Source organism: Cynocephalus volans, chromosome 5 (assembly GCF_027409185.1).
Source record: "Cynocephalus volans isolate mCynVol1 chromosome 5, mCynVol1.pri, whole genome shotgun sequence".
NCBI classification, from domain to species: domain Eukaryota; kingdom Metazoa; phylum Chordata; class Mammalia; order Dermoptera; family Cynocephalidae; genus Cynocephalus; species Cynocephalus volans.
The window spans coordinates 12,326,735-12,344,213 of NC_084464.1; the positions used below are offsets into that span (position 1 = coordinate 12,326,735).

Here is a 17,479-nt window from a genome sequence, read left to right on the forward strand (position 1 = left end):
GTTCAGACAGGTTATAAAAAGTTAGTATGAGTTTATTCGGGTGCTAAAAATTTTGCAATCCATGCATAGTTTTTTTGCAATACACATTTTCCATGAAGACCCCTCATATGCAGGTAGATCATTTATTAAAATATCATTAAAATATAACTTTAGGGCCAACCCCGTGGCGCTCTCAGGAGAGTGCGGTGCTGGGAGCGCAGCGACACTCCCACTGGGGGTTTGGATCCTATATTGGGATGGCCGGTGCGCTCACTGGCTGAGCGCGGTGCAGATGACACCAAGCCAAGGGTTGCGATCCCCTTACCGCTCACGAAAAAGACAAAAAAAAAAAAAAAAAAAAAAATATATATATATATATATATATATATATATATATATAACTTCAAAGATGCCAAACTATTTGTACAAATGGGGTCACCATTTAAATGTTTTATCTGGGTATTTATTATTATTATTTTTTACTCAAGAAAGTAAAAGTTTCCTTAAGATTCTCCCTCAATAATAAGTTCACAACAAAATAGGTCAGCTTCTCATTACCTGTTTTGATCATAATTTCTGACATTCTAGTTCAGTTCTACCAGGTGCATGATCTATGATTCTTTTTAAAATGTGGCTTAAAGGTTAGGTTTGTTTGCCCAGGGGAAAGGGTTAAAGTAGACATCATGGAAGGTCAATTTCAGAAACATCCTGCAGTACTTGGCTATTTGTAGATGTTGGGATGTGTGTGCACATATGTATTGATACAGAGACTCAAAAATTACTCTGAAGAAATTTAATTAGCTCTTTAATTTCTAGATTTCCTCAGAGCTATCAACACAAATTACTTTTTATAATAGGTGACTAAATAAAACAACTCAAGATTAAATTGGAAAGAAAAAGAATTAATGTATTATGTATTTTTTGCACTAAATTATGAAGATATATTTTATTCTATTTAAAGTTTTTATCTAGAAGTTTTAAGAGAAGATATGGATTAATAATTGTATTAATTTCTCTTGAAATAATTGAAAGGACTTAAATTTTATTTCTATAGGACAATTCTCTGTAAGCAACTGGGAGAAGAGAATGAAATTCAGTTTATTTCCATTATTATTTGTTTAGAAAATACTACCATTATTGTTGTTATTATTAATGATGGTGATAAAAATAAGGATAATTATATTAGCTAATATTAATTGAGCACTCACTATGAGATAAATGCTATGCAAATAGCTTTATATGTATTCTTCTTTTTAATTCTCCATTCTTCCTTTTAATTTTGGAATAGGTATTACCTTACAGGTATTATTTTAGAAAGGTTAAGTACTTTCCTCAGGTTTACATAGCTACTTTGTGATGGAGTTGATACTCAAACCCAGTTCCATCTGATTTTAAAAACTCATACTTTTAAAACCATGCTATACATGTTTCTTTTGATACTCTATTTATCCTTTAAATACATTATACATAATTTGTATACATTATATATAATATACATTATAGTATACATTATATATAGTATATATATATATAGTATACATTATATATAATAAATACTGCTAAATAAAGCTTATTCTTTATGCTATATGCATTTTCATTCAAATCAATTCAATTCAGTTGAACAGCGGCTCCCTGAGCAGTACTGAGTTACCCATTGTTCCACACACTGACAAGTGGTGAATATGACCCCTTTATACTTCATGTCAACATGCAGTTATTACCATTTTCTAATTTGTCTTTATCTTCATTTACCTTGAATTGTATTTGAATTAGACTGTGGGGGTGAGGTAATGTGAGACCCACATGTATTTGACATGTGCCCACATGGCGCTAGGAAAGGCAAACTAAACTTAATCCCAGAACAAAATCTGAAAGTTACAGTGCACTCTACATACGATAATAGTTTATCAACCTCCTATTTAAATTTATAGATATTTTTCTCTCTCCCCTGTTCTCAACATATCTGGTGTTGTCAATGGTTTGGCCTGCATTTCCATTGCTGGACTCCTAATTGCAAAACACCTAATTACCTAATACACACAGTCTAAACTATGGTTTTAGGAAAGAAGCAAAGAAGAGAATCCAAAGCTGTCTTTTCTTTCTCGATTTAAATGTCTGAGCTACTTATAAATACGACTAGAAGAATCACAATGTGATTCCTTCCACTGGGAATGTGTTTTCCATTCCCTGAAATAGTGGATACAAAATGAGAAGCCAATTTTGTGATTTGAAATGACTTTTTGTCTAGGTAATGACCTCCCAGCTTTGTATCATAAACGACCTTCTTTAAAAGTGACATGCACCTTCCTAGGAATCTATGTTCTCTTGTTTGATCCTCATAATAACTTGAAGAGGTAGACAGTACATTCTCCTGTATTTAGACGAAGTGTCTGAGGCTCAGAGAATAGATAATTTACAAAATATCACAACATTTGTAAATAGAAGAGCAAGGATTCAAACTAGGACCTCTGCTCTCAGCCAGTATGGAGCTCTGCCTCCCCTCATCCTTTAGTTTAGAGAGCCTTACAAATCCTGGAAGGGTCCTGATGACATTCTTAAGGCTAAGCTGTGAAGGTTTTTTTTGTTTCTTATACTGCATGGTTTATGCATTATCACACAGCTCATCAATGTAATTGTTTGCAAAGCTAGTGCTTTCACATTATTGTTCCAATTATTAATAAAAGTTCCATTATGAAAACTACTTAGCTATTTTCACTTATGAAATGCTTTGTAAACATTTTAACTAATTAGATCAGGCAAATGCCAGCAAGGTAAATATTCTAACAGGTTAGCTGCTAAGCTAAGGGACTTCCTAAGGCAAGTTACAATAATAACTGTGAAAAAACTCCTGTGTTTCCACTCCTACTCCAGGGTCATTGTTTAGTCAGAAACAATAGTTGTCCTCAGCTATTATGGTAATACATGTTAATTGCCACAAAGCACCAGCTCTCTCTCTATAAAGCTCTAAATACAAAACATACAGCTCTATATGTACTCATCCCTGAGTCTAAGAGAATTTCTTTCAGAAAAATAGGCACATTTGACTGTTGTTCCCAGTATTTATTACCACAACGTTAAAGAAAATGTTATTTGCAAATGGCAAAATTAACGGTCTAAAACAGAAACACACCACACATGCTGAATAAAAGATGTATTATTTGCAAAAAGGCAAACAGACTCTGGTCACTTTTGCTTCAGGTGGTGACTTTGTTTTTGAAGTTTGCTTTCAATTTTCTTTTTATTCTCTGGGATAAGTTCCATCTGTCTCTGCCTCCCTCCAAAGCTTCCACTCCCATTTGGAGACTGTCATTGGAAATAACAGCCTAAAGAGTTCGGGAGTCTCTTTGGACTCCTTCGGCATACTTCCATCGCTGTGTTCTCATTAGAACATTCATACGTTTCTGCCTCAGTGGGAATGGTCAATTATTTCAATGTCAGTAGTGGTAATATTACCCCTAAGATTTAGCAATTTTCAAAGATTTTTTAACTTAATTAGAGGCATTTGTTGTAAATTGAATTAAACCTGTTAAAAGTGCAATGTGTTATATTAAATGTCTCATACCTATGTTGGCCAAGGAGACACAATCTTAGGAGAAAAAGTCCAGTTAAAAAATGCTATCATCGAGATAAACTTACAGTTTTTTTTTTTTTATCAAGTTTTCTAAAAGTTGGAAGAATGCATAATAATTTTATTCAGAACATTTTGGCAAATGTATAGGTACAGATATCTTTGTAAAAAAATATGCATTTTACATAAATACTTGTAATAATGAAGAGAGAGCTATAGCATATTTGAGCATTTTAATAACTTTATTAAAAATAAAACTGATGCCATTGATAATTAGCATATTAATATCAATCCAATAACCAGCTCATCATTACCGTATTATGTAGTGATGTATAGCATTACAATAACTCATTTTTGATTAATGTTCTTTCTTTCCAAATAAGTGCCTCTTTATCTTGACTTATTTTACCTTGTTCTCTTTTTAACATGGTAGCCCAGTGAAGTTGCCCAAAGAATTCCTATCAGCTAAGTCATTTAATGATATACTGCCATTTGTTAAACTTTTCTCAGCTGCCATTTAAAAAATCCTACTGGTGAGTTTCAAATTTCTTAGGCACCAAGCAAGTAAGTTGGTGTGGGTTGTATGAATATTGAATTGGGTAAGTTAAAGGTATAGGCCAGCTAGCTGACCGAAGCAGATCATAGTGTTACCCCAAACCACTTAGAAAACCACTTATTTAAAAAATTATTCATTTAACACGTATTCATTTTTAAGCAGCTACTATGCCCAAGGCAAGATGCCAGCACCTGCAGACACAGCAATGAGTGAGACAATTACTGCCTTCAGGGAGTGAGACTCCCCAACTTGTTGACATCAGTTTGCATTTTATCTCAGTTTCAGTATAACTTCCGGGTATATGGGTGTATGTGTGTACGTGAGTGGGTTGTAAATCCCTTCCTCCCATCCCCATCAACCCCCAGGTAGTTAGAGCAGCATGAATTGTGGAAATGCACAGGCTCTGGCATCTAGATTCTGATCCTGATTTGGTCTCTTAATAGCTGTATGATCTAAAGCAAGTAATTCAAACTTTCCTACTTCTCCTTCCCTCATGTGTATAATGGGTACAGTAACACATGTCCTCCAACGTAGCCCTGAAAATTAAATAGGATATATGAAAAGCTACCAATACATAGTGTATTCAATACACAATAGCTGCTATTATTACATCAATATTATTGCCTATGCCAAAAATTCTCACCTGAAGATCTGTTCCCCATAAACGATTTTTCAGGAATGAACAAAAGAGGAGGGTTTCATCCTGATTAAGTGAGTTTGCGGCCATCAGCCAGCATCAGGGAAAAGGATCGCTTTAACAAGTGCTTGCTTGCATGTCAGTTGCTCAGTGTCAATATAGCAGATTGCACTGAAGGAGAAAATTTTCGATCAAACCGAGTCACCAGCATTTTTCTAATTTTTTAGGTTTCTTGTCACTTCCACACCATCGTGATGGCTTCTTATCACCATGTTTGTGACTTCAAACTTGTATTTCCAGTTCTGATATCTCTTGAACTCCACTACCATAAGTACAAGTGACTACTGTGCAAATGCCCTTGGATATACCACAAGCATTTTTTCATAAGCAGGTCACTATGAGCTCCTCTCCTTCCTCATTTTTCTCTTTCCCCCACGAAATGCTTTTTTTCTGATATGTTCTCTACACAGTCACCTTTGGATGAGCTACCTGAGTCAGAAACATTGGAAACGTTTTTGAATCTTTGTTTTCTTCCAGCCCCCATGTTCACACGGTCTCCAAGTCCTGTGAATTTCAGTCAAACATCTCTCAAATCTACCCTTTTATCTCTGTTCCAACACTACTTAATTCCCCTTTCCTCAGAAGGGCTGCTGTTGGGATTCTGAGGCACTGAAGGTTGAATCACATCCTCCCCCGCAAAAAGATATGTTGAAGTCCTAATGCCTAGAACCTCAGAATGTGAGCTTATTTGGAAACAGAGATATTGTCATCCTGGGGTAGAGTGAGCCCTTATGCAACATGGCTGGTGTCCTCATGTGTGAAGAGACAGACACACAGAGGGAAGATGGGCATGTGAAAATGGAAGCAGAGATTAGAATCATGCTGCTACAAACCAGGGAAAACATGGATCTCCCAGAAGCTGGAAGAGGCAAGAAAATATCTCCCCCTGGAAGCTTTGAGGGAGCACAGCCCTGCCGACACCTTGATTTAAGACACTTGACATGCAGAACTGTGAGAGAGTCCATTTCTGTTGTTCGAAGTGACCCATTTTGTGGTTACAGCAGCCCCAGGGAACTAACACAAGGGGAAAGAGTGTTCTTCCCCATGTGGGACATTTATGCACATTTCAGGACCCTTAGTGCCTTTGCCACACTTCATATCATTGTGAAAACAAAGAACACCCACGCCCAGATTTCTGAAAGCTCCAGAGTTCTACTCCTGGTGGATAGTACTGGTAAGCCATTATCTAGGTCATCAACCTTTCCACACTTTAGTCTGGACCTTCGTGAACCTTTATTTATCCTGTAGCCAGAGCAGTGTTTCCAACATACAAACATGATATCCCTTCCAGTTCCCCGCACCCCCAACACCTCAGTGCTCAATAGCTATTGATGATATCAGTATAAAGTCCCAACTCCTTAATATGGCATAGACTGATCAGGCCTCTTTACAACTAGTCCCTCTACCGCTCCAGCATCACAGTCTGTCACTGTCTTTTCATACTTGGACTTTCTCCACCCAGTTCAACTGATTTTCAGTTTTAGAAACAGGACTCTATTCTCTCAAGAACTGCATTTATTTAGTTCTTCTTTACCTCATAGATCTCAGAAGAGAATCTTCTCTGGCCCAGTTTGAGGTGGGTTTTCTCAGCGTTTTGTACATTACCAAAGCATTTAGCACACTGGACTTTAAACCTGTGTTTTGTCTTTTCACTCTTCAGTCTCTAGCAATAGACTAAAATTCCTGCGGGTAAGTGACAATGATGCTCATTGGCGGAAATCCAGAACCCATCTACGTTTGTATGCTATCGCTGCTGTAACAAATTACTACAAACTCCTGACTTAACGCAACACACATTTATTATTTCACAGTTCTGGAGTCTACAGTGTGTCTCACTGGGCCCAAATCAAGGAGTCAGCCAGACAGCGTTCTTTCTGGAGGCCCTGGGGGAGGATCTGTTCCCTTTCCTTTTCCAGCTTCTAGAGGCTGTCCTCGTTCTTGGACTCTTCTTCACCTTCAAAGACGACAAATTTGGGCCAACTTTTTCTCATACCACCCTTTTTCTGGCCTTCCCTCTGGTTCTCTTTTTCTGTCTCTTCTGATTTCCTCATCCAGTTTTTCAGGACCCATGCAATTACATTGAGCTCACCCAAATAATCTAGAGCAATCTCATTATTTTTAGCTCTGCTATTTAGCACCCTTAATCATCTGCTACTTAATTCCTCTTTGCCATATAATTTCACATAATCACAGGTTCTAGTGATTAAGGCATGGAATATTGGGGGGGAGGATTATTCTGCCAAGTATATATCATAGGGCCTGACGTACTACATTCACTTAATGGTGATCTGTTGGATGAGTGGGTTGTATCCAATTTAATTAGCTATAAAGAAAGAAACACTTCCTTTTTTCAGATTTCAGGTAAAGGTGCTCACTTTCAAATAGTCTAGAGTTTCTTGGTCTTGCGGTTTCTTGCTAAAGTGATCCAGTAAAGGACAGATGAAGAGTCCTAATGAAAAAGCAAGAGATTACTAGTTAGAAAACTCCTTGTTACCGCTTGTGTTAGCTTCGGCACATCACTTAACTTGTTTGTTCAGCTTCTGCAAAAGTTTAAGGAAGTATGATGAGGACTCTCTCAATAGTAAGATTAACTTACACATGTTTCTTCAATACCTTCATTGTAATGGCTGAAAGCCTCAAAATCACTGAGGGTATCCATATTCAAAAACTTGCTAATAAGCGAAATATGGTGGAAAATAGGTTACAAGTACCCAAATAAAAAAAATTACTTAGAAGTAGTGATAATAATAAAAAACCATTAATTTTTTTAAAATGTTCCATCTAGAGGATGTTTGGTTGTGTCAGAAGAAGGGACTATGGGCATTTTAGTGCCAAGTGTTGGCTGTGATTTTTAAATAAGGACAATTATGCACAGCTGATGAGTAACGGGTCTTCATTGGATACAAATTCCTAGATTCCTGTTTACTATAGAAGAGAGTTTAAAAATGCATTCCATGCTTTTCTTTTCCCCCTGAAGCAATTTTGGTCTTTTTAATTATTATAATTACACTGATGGATCATAGAAACCTTGTTTGATTTCAGGTCTCTATAAGGACCGGGATTGGAAGGCGGATATATATGTCCTATGAAATGTCGCTGAAGTTCAGAGAAATAGGTTTTATTTAAGAGCTGAATACTGGATGACCTCCCTATCCTTCTCACCCTCTGGCAGCTCACCCTGTGAGTGGTAGGGGAGCCGTCTGCATGAACTAGGAGTAGCTTCTGGCCTCAATGTGATTTTGCAGTGATCTGTGTGCTCTATAGCTTCCTTCATAACCAACAAATCAATTCCCACTACACGTATTATACACCCCAGTGGCAGAGGCCATTTATTATCCTTTTGATGGTCATACTCTTTGTACATAACCAAGAAAGATTACTGAGGGAGGAAAGAACAATTGAAATGTGGATGAAGATATTCCACAATGGCACTGTATTTTAAATTGTGCCTTGCATGTTTACAAGAACAAAAAATAGATGCTCTCTTTCAAGACAATTTTGAAATATAAAAACAGAATTCTTTTGAATGAAATGTATTTCAAGAATAATATATAGAAAGATAGTTGGGGATGTAATTCTATATAAGTACACAGTTAGATTTCAGGTGCAAATTCAAAATGATTACAAGAAAAAGACTGTCATGTTTTGTTGTCAATGGTCATTGTTTATGAGGCTGTACATGACTATCTTTGTTCAATTAATGAGCTTTTGGATATATTATTTTATTTGGCATCATCTACCATCAACGGACTTTTTTGTTAATTGCTAAGTTTGCAGCATATGTATTTTTAAACTCTAAATTATTGATTTAAGTTTTTTCTAATTCTTTGAATTCATATGCTATAATTACCATTGCTCAACAAACAAATGAAAACAAATATTGAATTGTGTTGAATAGGTATAAGATAATTGCATATTTTGTATCAGATATAAATGGTACATGGTAAAATTTTACTGTTATTTGTCCTAAATCAAAATTTGATAAGCGAATATGTGTATCTAAATGCAGGTGAGAAACATTTTGTTAGTGAAATTAATGGTAAAAGTATAACTTTCTAGTGGGTTTGTGCATAAGTGCCTGAACTGCTTAGTCATTTATGCCCATGGATATGAAAAGAACTGTGGAAATTTCCAAAGGTCAAAGAAGCTACCGTCTTTTCTGTCTTGCATCATTTGTGATTTTCCAGTCTTCTACAAACAATCCCATGTCAAATCTGCATCTGACTTCCCCTTCCTTTTGCAGAGGCAAACAGTGACAGAATATTTAACTGAAGAGGAGATCATGTACAGGATATTTTGCTTTAGCGGTGTAGACAGCTCTGGGTTTCATTTCATGTGATGGTAAATGTAGAAGGTAATCTGGAATCCTTCTATAGGAGGGTTAGCCCCTGACTATGTCACTGCTTGTAAACCAGAGGCTCATGGGGGACTGTTTCCTGTCTAACTGCTCCTCATTTGTGTAATTGAGAAGCCTGCTCAATGCAAAGACTGCACGGGGTTTTCAATTAGATAATGCTCTACACCTTCATGGCAAAATATTCACAAGAACAACGAAGAAACTATCAGTGTCATCATGGTCAGTGCCTCATTAGTCCTGTGTGGGCCAAAGGGTTATGGTCACGGTTTGGGATGCTAGGGGAGCCTCAGTTTTCTCTTACTTGTGAATGTTGCTATTATTAGTTTTGTTTGTTTTTTTCTTTTTTTTCCTTCCAAAAACTCTAGTTTCTGTTATTTATTTTCTTTCCCCGAGGTATAATTGTCATCATATTTGATAATCTTCAGAGATGAACTCTTCAGAGATGAATTTTTATATGGAAAATCTTTTGAAGATGTCCATAAATTGCATTTCCATTCTGTTCCCAGCAATGCTCTGACTTTCTACGGTCAGTCGCTAAGTCACTGAACTACTTACGCTGGTACTAGTTTCTCCTTTGGTCACATGTTTATTTTTAGGACTATTTTTGATTGAGGAATTTACTGAATCATTCTAGAAGATCTTTCTACACTAGAATTAGGCAAGCTAATTCAGAAATTTGGAATCTTATTATTATACAGATTGACTATATGTAGATTGGTTTAATAAAACACATGGTAGGTACCAATGATATTTACTGCTTTGATTAAATGACAGATATGTGCATTTCCAAGTTTATATCTCTTTAAATAATAAAATGAATTCTATCATCATTTAGACAGATTTTCTACATTTTGGGGGCTTGATGGAAGCCCAGTCCATTTCAAAGTAGCACTTACTGGTACATATTGGAAGAAGAGAAAGAAGGAAAGGCAGCAGATAGTATTTATTGTTTTGTGCATGTACCACAGTGAGAACATTGCTCAGTATTTCTTTCTTCTGTTAACCTGGTCATCACGCTGATCCTGCAATGTGGCTACTATTAATATCTTTTTCCTTATGTGGAAACTAAGGCATAGAGAGGGATTATAAGGTATAACGTAGTTGTTAGGTATAAAGAGGCATTCAGATTGCAAAACTTTTAGTCACAATCACTACACTGTGCTAACTCTACTGTATGTTACGGCCACATATTTTGGGGACTGAGTGAAGAATGACTTCTGATATTTCAGTTATTTTCAGACGGCCTCTTACTCTTCTCTCTCTCAAAAACTTTAATTTTAGAAACTTTGAAAACATCTCCTGCTCTTAATGCTAAATTTAGAGAGGAAACCAGAACTAAATCAGAATACTTTGTATGTGATTCTTTTAGATTTAGTTTCAACAGAAAATGTCAAGAGTGGGTTAAGGAATAAAAGAATTCTTAAGTTTTGAATTCTTATTCATATTTTAAGTGGTATATTAATAACTCATTACAACTTTAAAAATGAAATAGTTGATATTTAACAAGTTACATGCAAATATTTACATCTAATCTTAATGAGGAGAGATCATCATGAGGAAGTGAGGTAAACAGGGATATATTCTAGATTTTAAAAGATTGTTTTCAAAAAATTAAGTTTGCTGTTTATAATAAACATTTTCATGTTTCTTTTTAAAACTTTTTAGTTGTGGTAAAATATGCATAACATAAAATTTACCATCTTAATAATTTTTAAGTGCAGAGAACAGTGTAAGTATATTCGTTTTCTTGCACAACCAATCTCCAGAACTCTTCATCTTACAAAACTGAAACTCTGTACTATTAAACAGCATCCCCATTCCCCTCACCTCAGACCCTGGCAACCACCATTCTACTTTCTGTACTTATGATTTTGAGTACTTTAGATATCTCATGTGAGTGTAAGAGGAATCATACAATATTTGTCCTTTTCTGACCAGCTTATTTCATTTAGGCAGATGTCCTCAAGATTCATTCATGTTGTATCATGTGTCAGAATTTCCTTCTTTTATAAAGCTGAATAATATTCCACCACGTATATATGACCCGTTTTCTTTCTCCATTCATCCTTCAATAGACATTTTTATTGTTTTCACATCTTGGCTATTGTGAATAATGCTGCTAGGAACATGGCTGTACAAATTTCCATTCTAGACCCTGCTTTCAGTTATTTTTGGATATATATTCAGAAGTGGAATTGCTGGACTATTAGGTAACTCTACTTTTATTTTTTGTGGACATGCCATACTGTTTTCCATAGTGGTTGCACCATTTTATTTTCCCACCAACAGCACACAAGGTTCCAATTTCTCCATATCCTTGCCAACACTTGTTACTTTCTGTTTGTTGTTTTGTAAAGCAGCCATTTTAATGGATGTAAGGTGATGTCTCAATTGTGGTTTTGGTTTACATTTTCCAGATCCACATTTCTTTATATTCCCCTTTAGTCATTTATCATAGAAAAAAGGAACATAAATAGTTTTGAGTCCTAAGTATTTAGAAATAATTTCATTAAATTTTACTTTCACAATGTCTGTATATTCATTCTCAAAATATTTCACTTTTTGTTGTGCTTTAAGCCCAAAGTTCATCTAGTATTTCTTTGTTTGTAGCTGTTCTTCAGTTGCTGATGGTAGTGAATCTGGAGAATTCTTCAAGCACCTCTGTTTTGTGCTGGTGCCAGTATTTTCAGAACTCCAGTTAGCTCAATGGCAAAGCCAGGGCTTCTGGTACAATGTCCTGCTGATGGTTTTTCTCTGGTTCCTGAGACTCTACCTGCATTATCTTGCCCAGTGGCTTTTCCTCCATGCCATTTCAACTCCAGTTACCAAGTGAGTGCTTTCCCCTGGAAGTCTAAGGAATGCATTTTCATCTTCATAGGACAAATGAAAGTACAGAACACCTCCCCTGTCTATTTACCATAAGACCTAAAATTCAAGTATGATTTGAAAAGACAAAAATGTCTTCATCCAAGAGCAAGAACTCCTATTACAGTTATAGTCTCATCTTATGGGCTTGTACATACAAATGCATAAATGGTACATCAATATTTATTTAAAATTCAGCAGATCCAAATATGTTCTAATATCTGAGCAAGATCCACAAGGAATTTAGCAACAATGTATCATTCTATTTTGATTTTATCAGAGTGACTTAGGCTGAAGGTATTTTAGAAGTAACATAAGTCTGATTTATCACCTGTACTCAGAAGCAAAGATGGCCGCTTCTGCAAAATGACTGAATTCAAACAATTACCAAACTCAAGCGTAGGCAGCTTTCTGGGCCATTATCCTCTGGAAAAAGATGACATTTTAAAGGTTATCTCTCCATAAACATGACTCCATAGACACAGTAGATAGACAAACAGATAGATATCAATACAAGTGAAATTCATTTTCTCAGATGTAGATGGTACAGATTAAAAGTCAAGATGTGTGTCTATTTTCAAGAAAGAAGATTGCAAAGAACTTTATGACTTCATGAAAGGGAAAATATGTGTATGTTTATATATATATATATATATATATGCACACACATAGTTTTTGATAGTCTTATGAAATTAAATCACAATAGTTGAATATGTCAATGAATATGCAAACTTATAAATTCCAAATGACTGCATTTTAAAGGGAATATTTACACGGATATTTCCTCCTTTTTTTCTTTTTTATTTTTTTCTCAAGATTTCCAAAGCAGAAAGGACAAATATTACATGCTTGGGCCAGTTGCTTTTTGCTATGCACTTTTTTATTGTTCGATAGAAAAGGAATCCTATCTTTATTAGTTGTTCTTAAAATGAAACTGCAAAATATATCTTGACAGCCCAGTTCTGACAATTTCTTAAACAACGAAGGATCTAAGATATAATAGGAGATTTCGTTGGCTGTTGTCTCGGTTGAAAGCTTAAATCATACGTTAGCTCTGTGTCACATCTTAGGTATGAGGCACAGCAATAAACACACCAAAAATGAACATTTCTTCTTCTCTCACTCTGTGTCAGCTGCTGTGCTAACAAATGTACATGTGTTATGTCATTTGATATTCACAACAGCATAAGAATAAAGCATAACACTTCCTTTGAAGCAAAGGTCAAGGAGTGTATAAAATGAAAAACTCCTTTAGTAGAGAGCTGATAAGTAGAATGTCCCAGCAGAATTAACTACAAAACAGCTTTACATATTCTGAAATTTAGGGAAGGGAACACTTAGAGTGAAATGAAGTCTCATTTTGCACAGAAAGGCTGCTCAAATTACTGGGTTCAGATTGAATTGAATTTAATGCTTAGATTCTTAGGTTGTGTCAAATTGATCCTTTTAGATCAACCAAGAAGTATGATATTTTGGTTGTTAGTGGTGGTGTTCTTGCTGTTGTATTTGGGAGTCTAGCTAGAAGGAGCACAAGCAAAATTAATCAGCTATGCTAAAATTGTGCAGAATTATTAGGTATGTATCTAAGGTATATATCTATTTCTCATTTCTGTTAGAGGTGGACCCATTAAAAACTCTGCTGGTATATTTTGCATTTCAAAAAGTCTACTAGTAAGTACTGTGTAAATTGCAGGGAAGCTCTGCTCAGTGGCTTAAATTGACATATTTTCTATGATTGCCCGTGACACAAGAACAATGAACAGGGTAGTATTTGCCTTTTCCTTGAAAGTCAGTTGTTGAGGTGGTACTAAGGGGTCAGAAAAAGATGAACACTTAATTTGGGGGGTACTATTAAATGTCAAGTGGTCTATATTAAAAATAGAAAGCAAAGCACATCGTTCTTCACATTCTTGTGTGCACGTGGCATTTTGTGTAATTCCTCTTGTTTGCACATATGTGATTGCCATTTTCCCCCCACAGGTTCCATTTTTTCCCTCACACTGTTGAGCTTTGCTACCCAACTTCTGCACTTTGCATGGTAGAAGAGCTGCCTGTGGTCGTGGTGGGGGCTTTGATGCTGAATGCAGTCCTCCTTCTTTTGGTTCTGATCCGATGGGGCTGTCAGCTAGTGTTTGCCTCCTGCCCTGATGTCTTGTCAAAGTTAATCATTGCCATGAGACTATGGACAGTTCTAGACCCATTGGCAGTGTTTGTGGTGGATACTTTCCTGGGGGTAAGTCAAATAAAATAACCAGGATATGAGTCCTTGATGTTGAATTTAGCTTTAGTGCATGAATCAGTTGACATGGGAAGTTTCAATAATGATGAACACTCAATATTCATCTTAAATTGGAGTTAAGGTTTTCCTCATAAAAATTCATAAATGTCTACTACAATCAGTTTAAGTGTAATTTTAACTATCTTAAACATTTGAGAAATAAGCCAGAAATCATGTTGAAGATCAAATCCAAGCTAGCTGTCACATTTTCAAAATTATTACAATGAAGCTTTATTTGGTAACTTTTTGGGGGGTAACTTCTTTTAATATTAAGGATTTTCACTGGCAAAATTGCAAAAAAGTAGCTGTACAGTATTTCCTTTCATTGGTTTGGTTATTTATCTGCTTTGTGATATAATACTCTTCTGTAATAAAGACTCTCAAGAAGAATAAAAGCTTTTCAAAAATTTCAAAGTAATAAATAAATTTTAAAAAAATCAACACATAGGCATTTATTTTGACTTTTGTAATGAATAGGAGTGACAAATATAGTGTATTTCACCCTCAAATATGTAGTTTTCGGATTTCAGGATTATGGATATTGTACTAAAGTACATGAGGATGTAGAAATAATGGTGATAATGATTCTAATATTTGAAGAGGGCTGTGTATTTTTCTAGCATCTTCACACAATTTTTTTGATTACATATTTACGACAAGACTGGAAGTTGGTGGGGTAACAACTGGGAGAAACCAGAATCACAGAATTATATGATTTGTCCAAGGCCATAGTGCCTCACCCTGCAACTAGGACTGGGATCCAGAGCACTAAATTCTAAGGCCGGTGTTTCTTCCATTATGTCTAACTATCTACTTCAGACTGAGTTTATGTATTATTTTGCAAAATCAAATGTCTCCCATCCCTAATGACATTTATTTGATAACACCAAAGTATTTGATTTAACTAATGAATATTGGGACTATAATTTGAAGCATAATTGATGCAGATATTAGGCTGAATTTATTGCTACATCCAAATCTCTAGAGGCTTTGAATTTGCAAAGCCTGAGATTTCCTTGTGAGTGTTACTGGAATGTGCTGATTCTCAAACCTTATTCTGCTTCAGAGTCTACTGCAAGGCCTTGCTAAAACACAGATTGCTGGGCTCCACCCCCGCAGTTTCTCTTTTCATAGGTCTGGAGTAGGGCCCAAGAATTTGCATTTCTAACAAGTTCCCAGGTGATGTTGTTGGTCTAGGGACCACAGTTGGAGAACCACTGATACCATAGCTGCACAGGAAAGCTCTGATGAGCAGAGGAAGATGCAGGAGCAGCAACATAGCTTGGAAGATCCAAGATCTGGCATATGGAAGACTCAATGGAGCATCCTTTCCCATCCCGCCTGTTACGCACAATCCCCAACCTGCAACTTAGCAACTTTATCTAAGCCTCATTTAAGTTGCCGAGTGCTTTAGATTAGATTATGAAAGCAAAATAAATTAAAGATATGGACAAATAATGGAATAATTCAAGCCAAAAAGCACTTAAACTTTGAGTCATCAAAATTTTAAGTACATTCAGTAGGCAAAAGAAGGGAAATCTACATTTTAACTCAATTTGTGCCCTGTAGACCTGGCCAGAAAATATAACTCCAAGCAGGAGAGCAAACGGATACTATAAATTAATCAATATGATCAAATATTAATTTATAAAATTATCTTAATTTATGCAATAATATTCCATCTGGTATATTTCTTCCATTAAGAAGAAAAAGAAAAATTTTACTTATATATGTTTATACTGTATTCACTGTGACAAGCAGATCACAGAGACAAGGTGTTTTGATGGACTCTACTTTTTAACTATGTTTGAAGTTGACTACCATTAATAACGTGCTTTTAGAACTAAAGACCAAAGTGCTCTCCAAACTGCATCCATGAAGATATTCCACATCCTGGGTACTGAAATAAGTAGCTAAGTTCAGCAGAGCCTCTTGCCATCTCTCTCTCTTTCTCTCAGGCTATAGTGTACTAGAGCAGTGCTTCTCAAACTCTAACGTGTTTTCAAGTTTTCTGGGGATCTTATTAAAAGGCACATTCTGACTTTGCAGGTAGGGCCTGAGATTCTGCCTTTCTAACAGACTCCCAAGTGATACCAGTGATATTGGTTCTATAGGGACCACACAGTGGGAAACAAAGTGCTAGATGCTTTACCCAGAAGGCCTCTCCATACATTTTGCTGCTTCCTAGGCTGGGCTTTTACTCATTGGGGATTCCTCAGCTGCTCTCAACCAAATCGGGGTCCTGGGAACTCTGAATCAGCTAAAGCCTTTTTAGATTTCGTGTAAGAATTCCGATTCCTTCTTTCTGAGTGGAAGTGACCTCTGCTAGGAATGCTCAGAAGTACAATTGTTGAATTTAACCACGTAGGTCATCTAACATTATTAAAATGAACTAAAGACAGTGCACATTGAACCTACCAATGTATCTAGTTTCTAGTCCCACTGCTAGGGATTGGAGGTAGAATCATACACCAAGGAAAACTCATCAGTATATGAAAGGCAGACTTGTTTTTATGCTCTAGCATGTGACCCACTCTCTGAAACCTCAGCATCATTGAACACCTTGATGGTGTGGCAGAGAGGAAAGAGGGAGCCTTTGAGTCAGACGTAGTTGAAGTTGTATTTTCTATCACATCTTTAAGATTTTTTTCAATCCTGCTGATGAATCTCATTCTGATTCTGTGCATATTGATCTGCAGCCAGATGGATTTCATCCACATTCTGCCTCTCTCAGACTCCAATCTAGCAAGGATACTGTGCTGTCAAGGTTTGCTGATCAGGAGATGTAAGAGGAATGTCGTTTGCATTCCGGGAGGATCATATCCCATGGCATTTCCCAATTCCTCCCGGAGGCCTGTTGTGCATATTGAGCCAGTGGGTGCTGGGACAGCATCTACTTCAATGCTACATGTGAAACCATTTGGGGAGGATGAGCAGGTGTCCCTTATGATCTTTTGAGATTGTCAGAAGAAATGTCTGCAGCCCTCCTGGAATAGCTTTCCTTATTCCAAACAGGTCCTTTAGGCAGATTAATAGCCAACCAGTGCACTGTATCCAGGGCACTGATAAATGAGCAGACTTAATTTACTCTGGGGCCTCTGATGTAATCTATAGGAAAGTAGCCTTCAGCGTCACCATCTCAGAACCAGTTCAGAGGTCTGTTATTTGATGGGGGTGGA

At 36.3% G+C, this 17,479-nt stretch overlaps 1 protein-coding gene across 1 annotated transcript in view; it reads left to right on the forward strand.

Annotated features, from left to right (window-relative positions):
* Window positions 1-17,479, forward strand: part of LOC134378885 (uncharacterized) — a 311,104-nt gene that overhangs the window by 208,474 nt on the left and 85,151 nt on the right. The window contains 2 exon segments of the mRNA XM_063098198.1: window positions 11,768-11,986; window positions 14,003-14,255. Coding sequence (XP_062954268.1) covers window positions 11,768-11,986; window positions 14,003-14,255 — 472 coding nt within the window.